The sequence below is a fragment of the Acartia tonsa genome, chromosome 7, assembly GCF_053477335.1.
Source record: "Acartia tonsa isolate MP-2025a chromosome 7, ASM5347733v1, whole genome shotgun sequence".
NCBI lineage: Eukaryota > Metazoa > Arthropoda > Copepoda > Calanoida > Acartiidae > Acartia > Acartia tonsa.
The window spans coordinates 35,182,145-35,195,117 of record NC_137266.1 but is presented as its reverse complement, the minus strand read 5'-3'; the positions used below and the strand labels follow the sequence as shown (position 1 = coordinate 35,195,117).

The 12,973-nt window shown below is 30.3% G+C and overlaps 1 protein-coding gene across 3 annotated transcripts in view; it reads right to left on the bottom strand.

Moving 5' to 3' along the window:
• LOC145323656 (transmembrane and immunoglobulin domain-containing protein 1-like) overlaps nucleotides 1-3,012 on the bottom strand; it is a 46,892-nt gene extending 43,880 nt beyond the window's left edge. For all 3 annotated transcript variants that reach the window (XM_080166075.1, XM_080166078.1, XM_080166076.1), the window contains exon 1: nucleotides 2,969-3,012. In XM_080166075.1, the coding sequence (XP_080022201.1) occupies nucleotides 2,969-3,008 (40 nt within the window). In that variant the 5' untranslated portion in view covers nucleotides 3,009-3,012. The remainder of the gene's footprint in view (nucleotides 1-2,968) is intronic.
• Between the last annotated feature and the right edge of the window lie 9,961 nt (nucleotides 3,013-12,973).

Below are 12,973 nucleotides of genomic sequence, written 5' to 3'. Positions count from 1 at the left end.
CAAAATGCTCCTAGAGACACGTTTAATGTATTTTTTGAAATTCCACCATATTGCACAACAAATACCAAATTGATTTTCCATAATAATTTTATTTCTATATTAAATTTAGAGACAGCTAATTTTTCTTTAAATATAATGAGATGTTTATCAGAAATTTTTAATTAAGCATAATAATGTATATATAAAAAAGACAATTACGAATAAAAACAAAACAATCAATTATTAGATTATTTATATCAATAAATTTAACGGAATTTGAACGTAATTGTTAAAAAAGCTAGCTTAAACAGTTTTGCCATTAAAAAATAACCTTCTTTATGAATGGTACATTCTAACAAGGGTAATGATATCCAGTAGAGCAACATATTTAACAAATATATCTTTAAATAATCAGTCTATTTAACAAATATCTTTTTAAAATGCATAAGTTATATTACCTCTCACAAGATTGTTTAGTCCTTTGACACTGTACATAATTATTATTTGATTGATCTATCCTTAATTTTTATTCATATTCAATTGTTTGTATATAAATATTTAATACCTGTATTATAATACGGTTATTATTTTTTTGCTATGTTTTTATAAAATAAATATCTAAGCAAATGTTACCAATTCTTATAATTATCTGGAATTGAAAAGAATTACTTTCATTCGGTTGCTAAAAAGAGGAGAAAAAGAAATGTATTGAGTCAGATAGTAGCCTTAACCTGTACAGCTTTACATTTATTTCATAGATAAATTGAAATTGAAATTAGATAAAATTATTAATTGATTTTAGATTATTAAACAAGACATGTTAGAATTATCCTATCAATTTCAAACTCTTCATGATGATTCCTATGACAGTTAGGTATAATTTAGAAAGCAACTCTATCATTGTTAACAGAAAGTCAGTACGTCCATTTAAAACATGCTTTGTGTGTTTTTTGGCTGCTATTGAAGAAAGACAACTGAAATTTTAAGTGAAAAGGTCTTTTAAGAGGTGTTTTAATGTATTTTTTTTTACAGTAGCTTTTGATGGATTATTTTAGGTTAGGTTAGGTGATTGCCCTGCAGGGTTAGGAAAATGGCCCCGCATGGATAGAGCCCCCCCCCCCCCCCGCAGTGGCTAGAAATAGGATAAAATCTACTGTGAAAATACCAAGAAACGTCCCTTAAGAGGCATTGTCATGAAAGGGACTATACCCAAGATATATGTGCATCTACTTAACGACTTCCAAAATTTGAGGGTGCCCTCAAGTAATCACCCCTTCCCCCCCCCCCTGCATCTACTCTATACATTATTTTGTCTGTCTGACTGTCGGTCATGCTTAAAAAACCTTATTGTTGGAGAAATGTTATTTTCACGACTGCTTTTTTAGATAGCCAGCTGTAAGTTTTAGTCAAGATACCTTATATTTATACAGATCTGCTCCATATATTTATTGTCTGTCTGTCTGACAGATATACTTAAAAGGACAATTTAGTTTTAAAAGAAAAAAATTTAAAAAATGTTGGTGGTTTTTTTTCTAAGCGCGTGAGGGTGCAGGTACCCTATCCTAAAATAGTTATAAACCTTCCCATGACCTATGACCTATGTCCCTGCAAAGGAGAAGCATATTAGTTAGGAAGATCCTTCCATATAAATAGACACACACACACAAACATTCTTTTACTTTGATATAAGGATTAGCATTTTGTTACTGTATCCTATTACTAGCGGCTACGCCTTAGAGGCCTCTTGGGGCACTTGAGGAGGAGAGAGTCCAATTTAATAAACCAATTTATTTTTCTAGATTTTAAAAGGAAAAGACAAACAAACAAACAAAGAGACTTTATTATATCCTATTATATAAATTAGTAAGCTAAGCTTTTTTTGACTGTAGCAACGGATCTTGTTAACCGCTGAACCTAAAGGGTTCTTCTTTACAGTGAAGCTTATTATAGGTATAGAGAAGTTTATAACTATTTAGGAAGAGGGCTCTCCACTCTCCAAAAAAAATAACACCTAGAAAAAAAGTACCATCTCCGCAATTTTACTTTTTTGTTTTAAAACTTAAATTGAAAATTGGAAGAATGAACTTTCCCCCTTACCACCCTAAAAGCTTCTAGTGATGTTACTGCTAGTGATAATATATTATAGTTTATATCAACATAATATGCGGATTTTAAGAAAAATTTAATCAAATATGCGGACTTTTTTCAACCTTTTTTTGACAACATTTATTAGACATATTAGAATTATACTATTGATTTCAAATTTTGCACGGAAGTATGTCCTTTTACTGTATGCTATATTTACGCAATTTTGCAACAAATTTATGTGCAATTTCATTTAGACTTCAAAATTAATATTCTGCTTATTAAGTTCTGACACTCTAGCTATTGTGCGTTTGTTCTACCTTCTGATTTTTGTGCTTCGTTTTTATGGATGTTGTCATCCTTGTCTAGAAAATACAAATTAATTAATCTATGGTAGAAAGTACAGAGAGTATAAATTATTTCCTACATTTTCTTTATCAATTATCAATTATCAATCACCTCTATTATCCATCTCTTTTTTAGGGGTTACCTTTCCCACCTCCCCTCTAATCCCTCGTTTTTAGTTACGTCACTAAGATAATTTCTAAGACACTAATACCGGGTTCCTCTAACCCCGTAGGGCTACTCAGTACCAATATAACCTAACCTAACCAAACTTGCCCTAAAGTAATAAACAGAAACTACCCATCCCCCTTTCTTAAATTGTTTTAAAAATTATGTGATGGGGGGAAAGAGAGGGTGGGAGGATTCATTGTTTAAAAGAGACTTTGAAGAGACAATTCTCCTCAAAGGTTGTTTTTGACAGCCTAAGTTTATTTAAATTAATGATTATCAAAAATGTAAAAAAAGAAAAGCAATACTATTTTTAGAAGCAAACTAGGGCTCTATGGTACTATTTATATTTACAAAAAAAAATTGTGAGAATATGAATAAAATAACTTACCAATCAAAATGAGCAATAGATAACCACTTTCTAATTTCATTGCAAAATCTGTAAATTTAAACTTTAAAGTTAATAAGATAAGATTTTTTCACTTTTTCTTTCAGTATTAGAAACATGAACACAAAATCAATCTTTTACAAATTCTTACGTGTTAGATGTTTTTGGTAGCTAGAAAAAAAAATTATGGACAGCTTTCCATGGATATTAATATTATGAAATTGGATGTTTTGAACAAAACTTGTTTTAATATTATAATTTCATTTTATTTTAATATTTGTGGAAAATTGTCTGTAACAAGATGCTATACATGATTTTTTAGCATTGCTATGAACCGGTTCTAATCCATCGGGTATTAATCGGATTCGAAGCCATACTGGAAAATAGTATAATAGTATTAAATTAAAGTTATACAGTGACATCTGAAGAGGGCAAACATATTCGAAACTATCTGTAATTTTAAATTAATATGTAAACCTTCAATATTATTGAAAATAGGTATTTCTTTAGATTTAAACTTAATACGCCTATAAATATATATATATAGACGTTGATTTATGACAGTTATTGTCTATAAACCATTTTGTGAATTATTTTAAAACTCGTATATTTTTTGTGATGTTGCACTGATTACTATTTTAGTAAGACTAGAGTACTCACGGAGACTAATATCGTAGACTCTGTCGGAGAAATTTTATTATCTTCTCTCTTTCTTCTCTCTCTCTCACTCTCTCTCTCTCTCTCTCTCTCTCTCTCTCTCTCTCTCTCTCTCTGTCTCTCTCTCTCTCTCTCTTTTCTCTATCTCTCCCATTATCTCTATCTCTCTTACAACCACACTCACAAACATATATCGTATACTCTGTCGGAGAAATTATATATTCTCTCTCTCTCTCTATCTCTCTCTCTTTCTCTCTCTCTTTCTCTCTCTCTTTCTCTCTCTCTCTCTCTTCCTCTCTCTCTCTTACAACCACTCTTACAAACTGTCTCTTACTCTTTTTCTACATCTCTCTCTCCCCCTCTCTCTTTCTCTCTTACTACTAGAGACTAATTTCGTAAATACTATTTCTTTCTTTCTCCTTTTCTTTTCTACTTCTTTCTCCTCTCACCCCCCCCCCCCTTCCCCTTTGATGTCTTGGAACCACTGTAACTTGTGGTGTAGCTATTCAATAGCTAAAATGTCAGTACTAGTATTTTGACAGAATGTAAAACTTTGCAGATTTGTAATTTTCAACAAATTATGTTTTAACTGCCTCACTTCTTTATCATTGCTTGCTAAGAAAAACAATTAATTAGAAATATTTTTATTCCTATACCATCAATTTTGTGATAGTTTGCTGATTTACATTTGAACACAATTGTCGATATTTTCCTATGGTCAATAATTTTATTCTTTTTCTCTCTCTTCTCCTTACTCTCGAGCTCTTGATTTCTCATTTCTCATGTTGTCTCTCTTTTAGACTAAAGAGCTTAATGTGTCTGCATTTCAACCCCCGAGGGTAATTTTGCAGTCTTCACTGCATAGTTTTAATAATAAACATTCCATAGGATGCTAATTTAAATTATTTGCCCATATGTGTATGTGTATGTTACTTAAAATCTCTAAAATGGTTAGAAGAAATTGTTTTAAAAGCGAAGTTTTCTATAATTAGGGTCGGTCAGTCCGTCCGTCCGTAACGGATAGCCTTTTTCATTAATTTAGGCATGTTAAAATTGTCCTATTGATATCAAACTTTGCATGATGATTCCTTTGTAAGGTATCATTTAGAAAGCGTAGTAACTCTATAGTCGTTACCAGAATGTCCGTATGTCCATTTTAAACAAGTTGATTTTTTTTTACTTTTTTAACAACCATTTCTTATGTGATAAAATCATCCGATTGATCTGATTTTTGGATTACTGATTCCTATTACAATAAAGTTTAATATTTTGAGCGATGCATCTCTATAATCAAGTCCTAAAAATTTCAGTATGACCTTAAACAGATTTTTGGATTACTGATTCCTATTACAATAAAGTACAATATTTTAGCGAAGCATCTCTATAATCAAGTCCTAAAAATGTCAGTATGACCTTAAACAGAATTCTGTTCCTAGGAAGTTATGCAACAAATTCCCGTAAAATTTTGTCAAAACCTATATATTCATATTTTGTATATTCATTTCTGACACTCTACAAGAGTTAATGTTCGTCTGTCACACCGTTTCAGAGCTTCGCTTTTATGGATGTTGTCATCTTTGTTTAGTAATTGTTGGGGAAAAATTACCTTAAATTCAACGTGACCTGTAGAATTTACATTTAATTATATGAGATATTGAGATTTATTTGCCTCAAAAGGTTCTCCTGTTTAAAGAAGCTTCTCATAGGTTTCATGATGGCTTCAGGCTAATTCATTTTTACATTTAAGCTTTAGAATAGTTAAAGGCTATTCTTTATAGCACCTTTTTACCCCTTTGAATACAGAGCCTTTGGATGCTAGAACGCAACCTCTAGTTCAATATAATGGAGTAGATTGGTTGTAAATGAGGCATTTTTTGATTTCATGTCCTTATAAAAGTAACAGGATGTATGTCTGTCAGTCAGTAGATTAAGGTAAAAAGCTATTAGACCAATTTGATACAATAGCTTACAATTACATATTTATATTTATAATTTACTTTAAAATGAAAATATCATCTTTTGTAACAGATTTTGGTGGAAAAATATTTTTCTTGTTTCTAGATGATGGTGTTTTGCTGTGATAGATAAGGATGTGAGATTAGCAGAAATGTGGAAAACAACAAATAACATATTTATAAGCTTTATTTTCGTTGAAAATTATACAAAATTCAAAATAATATATTAAGTAAAGAAATCTGTAATACAACAGATGTTAAATAACTACCTACCCCCCCCCCCCCACTCCATTGTCAATGACTTTTTCGTCTGCTAGCAAATTGTTTTCTGCTACTTGGCTGTGATAATATTCCCGACACTATTGGTTGATTTTCAAAGACCCAATTAAGGGTCGGCACAAGGTCCCTGTGATTTAACTCTAATTGTAATACAAAGCAGAACTATTTTAGTTAACTCCTCAAGTTAAGTTGTAAACTTCAAGGATTATACCAATTGGTTCCTCCATCCCTAACCTATCTCCTTCCGCCTCAAAAAAAATATATTTTCAAAATTAAGTAGATTTTGATCTAAAAGTAAAAAAATGTTTGGGAGCTTTTCAAATGAAATGACTCATAATTAAGTTCTACAAAATAGCCACTTAAGTAGACATTAATGAATTTAAATTCCCAACTGTATAGAGTATGGATGAGAGGGTACTTGTAAATTCTAATTTAGTCTCAAGTACCCTTTCCCTACTCTCACTTTACCTCCTCACATTTACATATAACTGGTGTTCATTTCAAATTTTTACATTTTAAACCACCAGGTTTTTCCCCAGAGAATTTGGCTCCTTATAGAGATAAAAATTCTCCATTGGGTCAAGTTATACTTGCTTTTTTGTTCTTTAAAAAAGTGCTTTTGAATGTAGAGCCTCTTAATTTGAAAGAAAAATTTAAGCAGAATATAAGAATATTAAAAGATAGTTTCATTTTAAATTTAATTCTTATGTAATGGGCTAGAAAAGCTACCTATAAGTTTGATAATTGTTATCAAAGGAGTCTCCTATAAATTAATAAATCATTGTATGTACTTCTTAACCTACTGGGCCATACTGGTTACCAGTGTCTGTTACTGGATAACTGGATTGTTAACTTTCATGTTTAAACACAGAAGCAGTGAGCTTATTAGCTTTGTTGTAAAAACACATATTAACTTTAAGCATTTATCTTTAGTTTATTTAGATAATAGCTAGCTATAGAGTTTTAATTAGCATTAATTTTTATATCAAAATTATTTTTTTTTATTTATTATATTAATTATTGATTGCAAGTTTGACTTACTTAGAATCAAGATTTACCAAAAGAACACCAGATTTTTAAGCCAATAAATGAAAGAAAGTGTTGTTAAAAACTTTGGTTTTCAGTCTAATGTCACTCCCTTCCATGAAAATCATTCAATTTAATGTCAAGTCGCTACAAAGAAGAACAAAGCAGTTTACAATAAATTTATTGGCCTAACAAACGAGCAAACAGAAAAACTGAGTTATAGAATAGGTATATGAGGATCTTCATTAGGAAGAAAGGATCGAACTAGAAAGAAGGCCAATTTTAAAAATTGATCCTGATAGAATGATTAACAGTTAAACAGATGTTAATTGTAGAGTAGCCTCACTATTAAAAATCAACAATTCACATATAACTGAGAATTTAATATACCTTTTAATACACTAATATTAGAAAAGTTTCTTTGCTTAACCTAAATAGAAAAGAGTTAAAATGAACAAAGTTTTCAAATATAGAATAAGGTTAGAGATTATGCTATACACTGTTAGAAATTATACGAATTAATCTCTAAGCATATTTATTTGGTTGAATAGTTATTTATCTTATCTTATCACGATAGCTTTCTACAGATATAAAAATGGATATTATAAGATTATAATCAGTTTTGTTAGACACGAGGGGCCAAAGACTCGGGCTAACAAAAATGGTATTAAATTCATCATTTTTATTTTAATATTTGTGAAAATTGTCTTTAATACAATGCTGTACATGTTTTTTCGGTAGGGTCTAGAAACAGTTTTAATCCAGCAGATATTAATCAGTTTCGAAACCATACTGAAAAAGATGCAAGTTTTTGAATATCTTGGTAATGTAAAAGCCAGGACGTACAGACTAAAAGTTGCTATTGATAGAGTAGCTGCGCTATTACACGTACCATTATATGCTAATCGATATATATAGGCAAAAGGAAAGTGTTTTTTTTTTCTATCTTTACCGAGGGATATAGCTAATCGCTCAACCAATATGGTTCTCCTTTACAGTATAGCTTTTAATCTCATCTCATCTGGTCTTGGAAATGTTTTATAATAAGAAATTGAAAGATGTAGAGGGTTGGGAGTTAGAATTACCCTATTTCCATGCCACCCCCCCCCCCCCTCTTAAGTGTCCGAAGATGTCTCTTGCTAGCCGCTAGTCCTTATAAATGAATAGTAAGGTTTTTTCTAACCATAGAACCAATTGACTTTTCACTTTTCTTCCGAAAAAGTTAGGCTATTTTTTATATCAAGCTTGAAATACTTTTTGATAACTATATCCCCCTCCGCCCTATTCTAAATGGAGCCTTTTATGCTTTAGACTTAGCCGCTGTTATATAAATATAAAGTGTAACTCTATATAAATCAGATTATATTTTGTGTATTCTAGGAAATTCCGATAGAATAAGGTGCAAAAAGGCTTTAGGATAAATTTTCCGGGGAGTAGCCATTATTATTATTTTGCACCGATAGCATAGTGCAAAAGATAGGTAAATACTATATATTTTCTAATGTATTTATCCTAGATTAACATTTGGACAAAAAAAGAACTTCTAAAAATTAAAATAAGCTGTGGAGGTTTGCCTTCTTTGGTTAATAAAGTGTCATATTCAAAGGAAAAATATATTAACAAGGCTGATATCGTTTATAAAAAAAAACCATAATAATTTGTAATAAAATTAATGTTTAAATATTAAATTTACACACACGGAGTTTCCAATAATGCCTAAATAGTTGCTATGCTTTCTAAAATGTTATCCAATTGTTACAAAAAATATAAATCAGTAGGACAATTTTAACATGCCTAAACTATTAATTGGAGTTGTCCTATACTAAGAGACGGACCCTAAGAGTAGATATTTTTCGCCTTTAACAATAAATCTATAGTACATATGTATAACCAGACAATTCCCTGCCCCCCTTTTTCCAAGGACCTTTTACGTCTGCTAGCAAATTGATTTCTGCTCTTTTGTAGCGACTTTGCTGTATTGATATTCCCCATAGTGTTTTAATTAATACTTTAACAAATTTTTATTGTTTCATGTTTGATATTTAACTTACAATGTCCGAAACTGCGATTACAGGCTTTACCTATTCCTAAAGTCCCAGCAACATGTGGGAAAAAGGTGGACTGATATTTGCAATTTTAGTTTATTGACCCCTTCCCTCTTATATTTACCTGGTTTTAAAGTTTAACCAAATCTAAAAGATAAATAAGCCTATTATACAGCAAAATAATAGGAATATTTTAGCAAACGTTTAACTTTTTTTTTATAATTCAAAACAACTATTTACTGAATTTCATATACTTATTGTACTTTTCTATTATAGTTCATTTAAACTGTTGTTTAATTCATATTGCTCCGCTAATGATAAACGTAACAGGAATAGTCCCTTTCGTAACATCGCCCCATAAGGGGCGATTTATCGTATTTTTAAAATGCCTTTTATAGGTTAGGTTAGGTTAGGTTATATTGGGTTAGGTGATTGCCACACAGGGTTAGGTAATTGGCCCCGCAGGGTTAGAGCCCCCCGCAGGGGCTAGAAATAGGAGAAAAGCTACTGTGAAAATACGAAAAATCGCCCCATAAGGTGCGATGTTACGAAAGGGACTATACCCAACGTAACTATCCTTGTCAGTTCAATAACAAATTTTTATTTATAATTTTTTATTTAAAAAAATGTAATAGTAAATAAATAAACGAAATATTACACATTCAAAGAAGCTTTATATTGGTCACTTTTGAAAAATTACTACAGCCTTTTTAGCCTAAACTTGATAAACTGTTCGGTTAGCTTTGACAATATAATATACAATTTTTCATACCACTTTTTTTCACTTTTCATAGCAATTTAAAAAAAGTCTTTTTGAAATAAAATTTTTGAAAAAAAAGTTAAAATAATTTGCCTTCTTAATCTAAATTAAATTAATATTCTAACCAAGCTTTAAAATTTCATCCATGTTGAAAGTACAGCAATTTATAAAATATTGAAATCCATTATTCCGCTTAAATCCATACATAATATGTGTGGAGCTTATGCCGGAGACAAATTGGCTTTAATGTGTGTGTGTCTTGGACTTTACATTGGATGTATATGACAGGTGGAGTGATTTCCATATAAAATATGAAACTTAAAAGAGAATAATTTAAAAATTATCACATTATCCAGTGATACTTTAAAATGTTTTTAAACTCTAAGAACTAAACTAAAAGGAAAGAATAAACAAACATGAATACTTGTGAAGTGTCAGAACCTAAAACAGAATATCAATTTATACGCTTAAATACAGTATATTGTTTAAAGACAAACTTACAATTTTAGGACTTGATTATAGAGATGCTTAGCTTAAAATATTGTACCTTGTTGTTCTCTGATTAATTGTTCCGAACATTAGATGTTCACTTTTAAAAGTACTACAGCCAATAATTATTAGATTATTTGCATGGCCCATTTAGGATATAAATCTTTCACAAGATAATATAATTTATGGTCCAGTTACAAAAGGATTACTTCAGGAATTAAAGATAGATTAATCTTTCATTTTTTCAAAAGATTGAAAAGGGCAATGCTTCTTATGTCAATTACAAATAGAGAAATATTTGAGTAAAAGAATAGGGGGGAAGGGGTTTTAAATAACTGTATGACCCTAACCCCTGGAATCTGTGCTGACTTTCAATTGAGTCTTTGAACATCAGCCAATACTAACACAAAAAATAACCATCCAAGTCGCTACAAAAGAGCAAAGAAGGATTTTAAGTTACAGAAAGGCATACATAATAAATATCGAATATTAAATCTGAACGTTTATTGTTTATTTTATGATGACCATAGATTTACAATTTCATAACACAATTCAAGAAATTCTAATCTAAAATCCTCTAAAGCTTCTAAATGTGAATATTATCTGAAATGAAACTGATATTATACAAGTATGTATAATGTATATTATACACTCTCCTGTATAATACTTCTCCTTATTGTCATTCAAAATAAGTCAAAGATTTTATTCAAATACACAGTTTAGCATAAAATAAAGTTGGTTTATCGAAGGTTTATTGAAAAGCTACCCTATCATCAGTCATTGCCTGTATGTCTTTATTGCTGCTGTGATTAAGTCCTCTTTTCATTCTTTCTCTATCTCTCTCTCTCTCTCTAACTCTCTATCCATTTCTTTTTGTCTTCTCTTTTTCTCTCTCCCTTTTTTTAAAATTTAAACCACACTTTGATAAAAGGTGTAACCTCAGAAGCGTCGCAACTCCATAGTCATTAAAAATAGATAAAATAGTTGGTATACTGGTAATGAAAATATTGTAAACTTATTTAAATTCAAGTTTGAATTTTAAATAGAATTGACTATTCTATTACTTGTATTATAGGGCTTGCTAGCAAGTCAATTCAAAAAAGGGATAATTCATCTTACGAAATATATTTTTTTTATTTCATGAAAACACCTACTTCTTTTCAGGTAGGGAAAGAACATTGTACCTTAAATCATACATGTAACCAAAGACATAATCATTATCTTCGTTGGCTTTGTTAAATGGTTACTTTTATAAAAATCTTGATTGGATGGTTCAAACCAACAGTGTCCTAAATTTTAAACGATGCTTTAAATTTATAGGGTCATTTTGTGAATCTTCATTGGGGATGTACATCAATTTATTGTCCCTGATCTTCTTCAATTTTAAATAAAAAAAGACAAAATAATTTTAAATTCTGATGAAATATCCCTGTCAGTTCTATTCTGATAGAATTCCAAAGTGATATTTATATCAATTTATTCTCAATATTCACAACAGAGCTAGATATATTTTAGGTTCTGATTTAAACAAGGACGATTATATCCAAAGATATATTAATTTTTTATATTTTGTATAAATATTAATAATTAGGGATCTGCTGTAGATTGTTGAATAATGTTAAATAAAGTTTAAACTGTGGCCTTGACTTTGTAAAATATTTGTAATTGCAGTTGAGATTCAGCCTAGAACATATCTTTTTTGGTTGTATTTTGTTAAATAACATTTATTTGACCTTTAGCAGAAGTAACCTTGTACCAAGAGTTATCCCTTAAAATCTATTTTAATCTACATTTAGTATTTACATTTATATAATATACTTGAGGTAAGAGTTGAGCAATACAATTTCAATACAGAGTCAAATAGTTTCAAAGACTTCACTATCCCCCTTCCCCCACATGTTTATGGAGATGCGATCCCCAATTTTCAAAATTCTTTGAACGTACGAATAAGACTTTTACAGAAATGCTTCGCATCCAGTCTATCTACCTATGTTTAATATAAAGTTTACACCATATAAGAGTAGAAGCTAAATATTTGATTGACGTGCCCCTGCAATTATCAAGCACAACTCAGGCACGAGACACAATTACTTTAGCTAGGCCCGAGGCATCTTTTGTATACTTTTATGCATTTATAGGCCTATCTTTACCAATATAATACCATATATGGGTAATGCTAGCCTAATCATGGTAAATTGTATGTGATTTATTAATGTTATATGCTTATTAAAACATTATGTTTATTGTTAAAGTAATCATGTAACCATTTAGTTCAAGTATGTATGCCTACAACCATAGTTTGATTTACGTCACAAGTTAACGTACAGACACTTAATTAAACAGACAAACACTTAGATCCTTATTATAAGTTGATGTTATAGCTTGCACTTCTTAAAATATCTCAGTTATTTATTGACTCTCCTACCATCAAGTTCTTCTGGCTTTAAAAGGTAATGACTTAGTTGTTTGGCATGCATTGTAGTTTAAATTTAGGACCCTCAGTACTTAGCATGAATTGAGCTTAGGCCTTATGTTAGAACTCTAACACTTAGCACAATTCAGTGCTTAGGACTTGGGGCACTTTTCTGTCCTACACTACTTATGATTATTATCACTTATCCTGTAAATATTTTCATACTTAACTTATTCACTTGTAATGTAAATACACTTTATAAAACCATCTTTCTTCTTGAGTGCTTAATATACTTATATAATTCCGATCGAATATCATAACCAACCATTTATTCTTAGTTTAAAGCAATATAATACCTCGCGTGGGTCTTTTGTTGAGCTACCA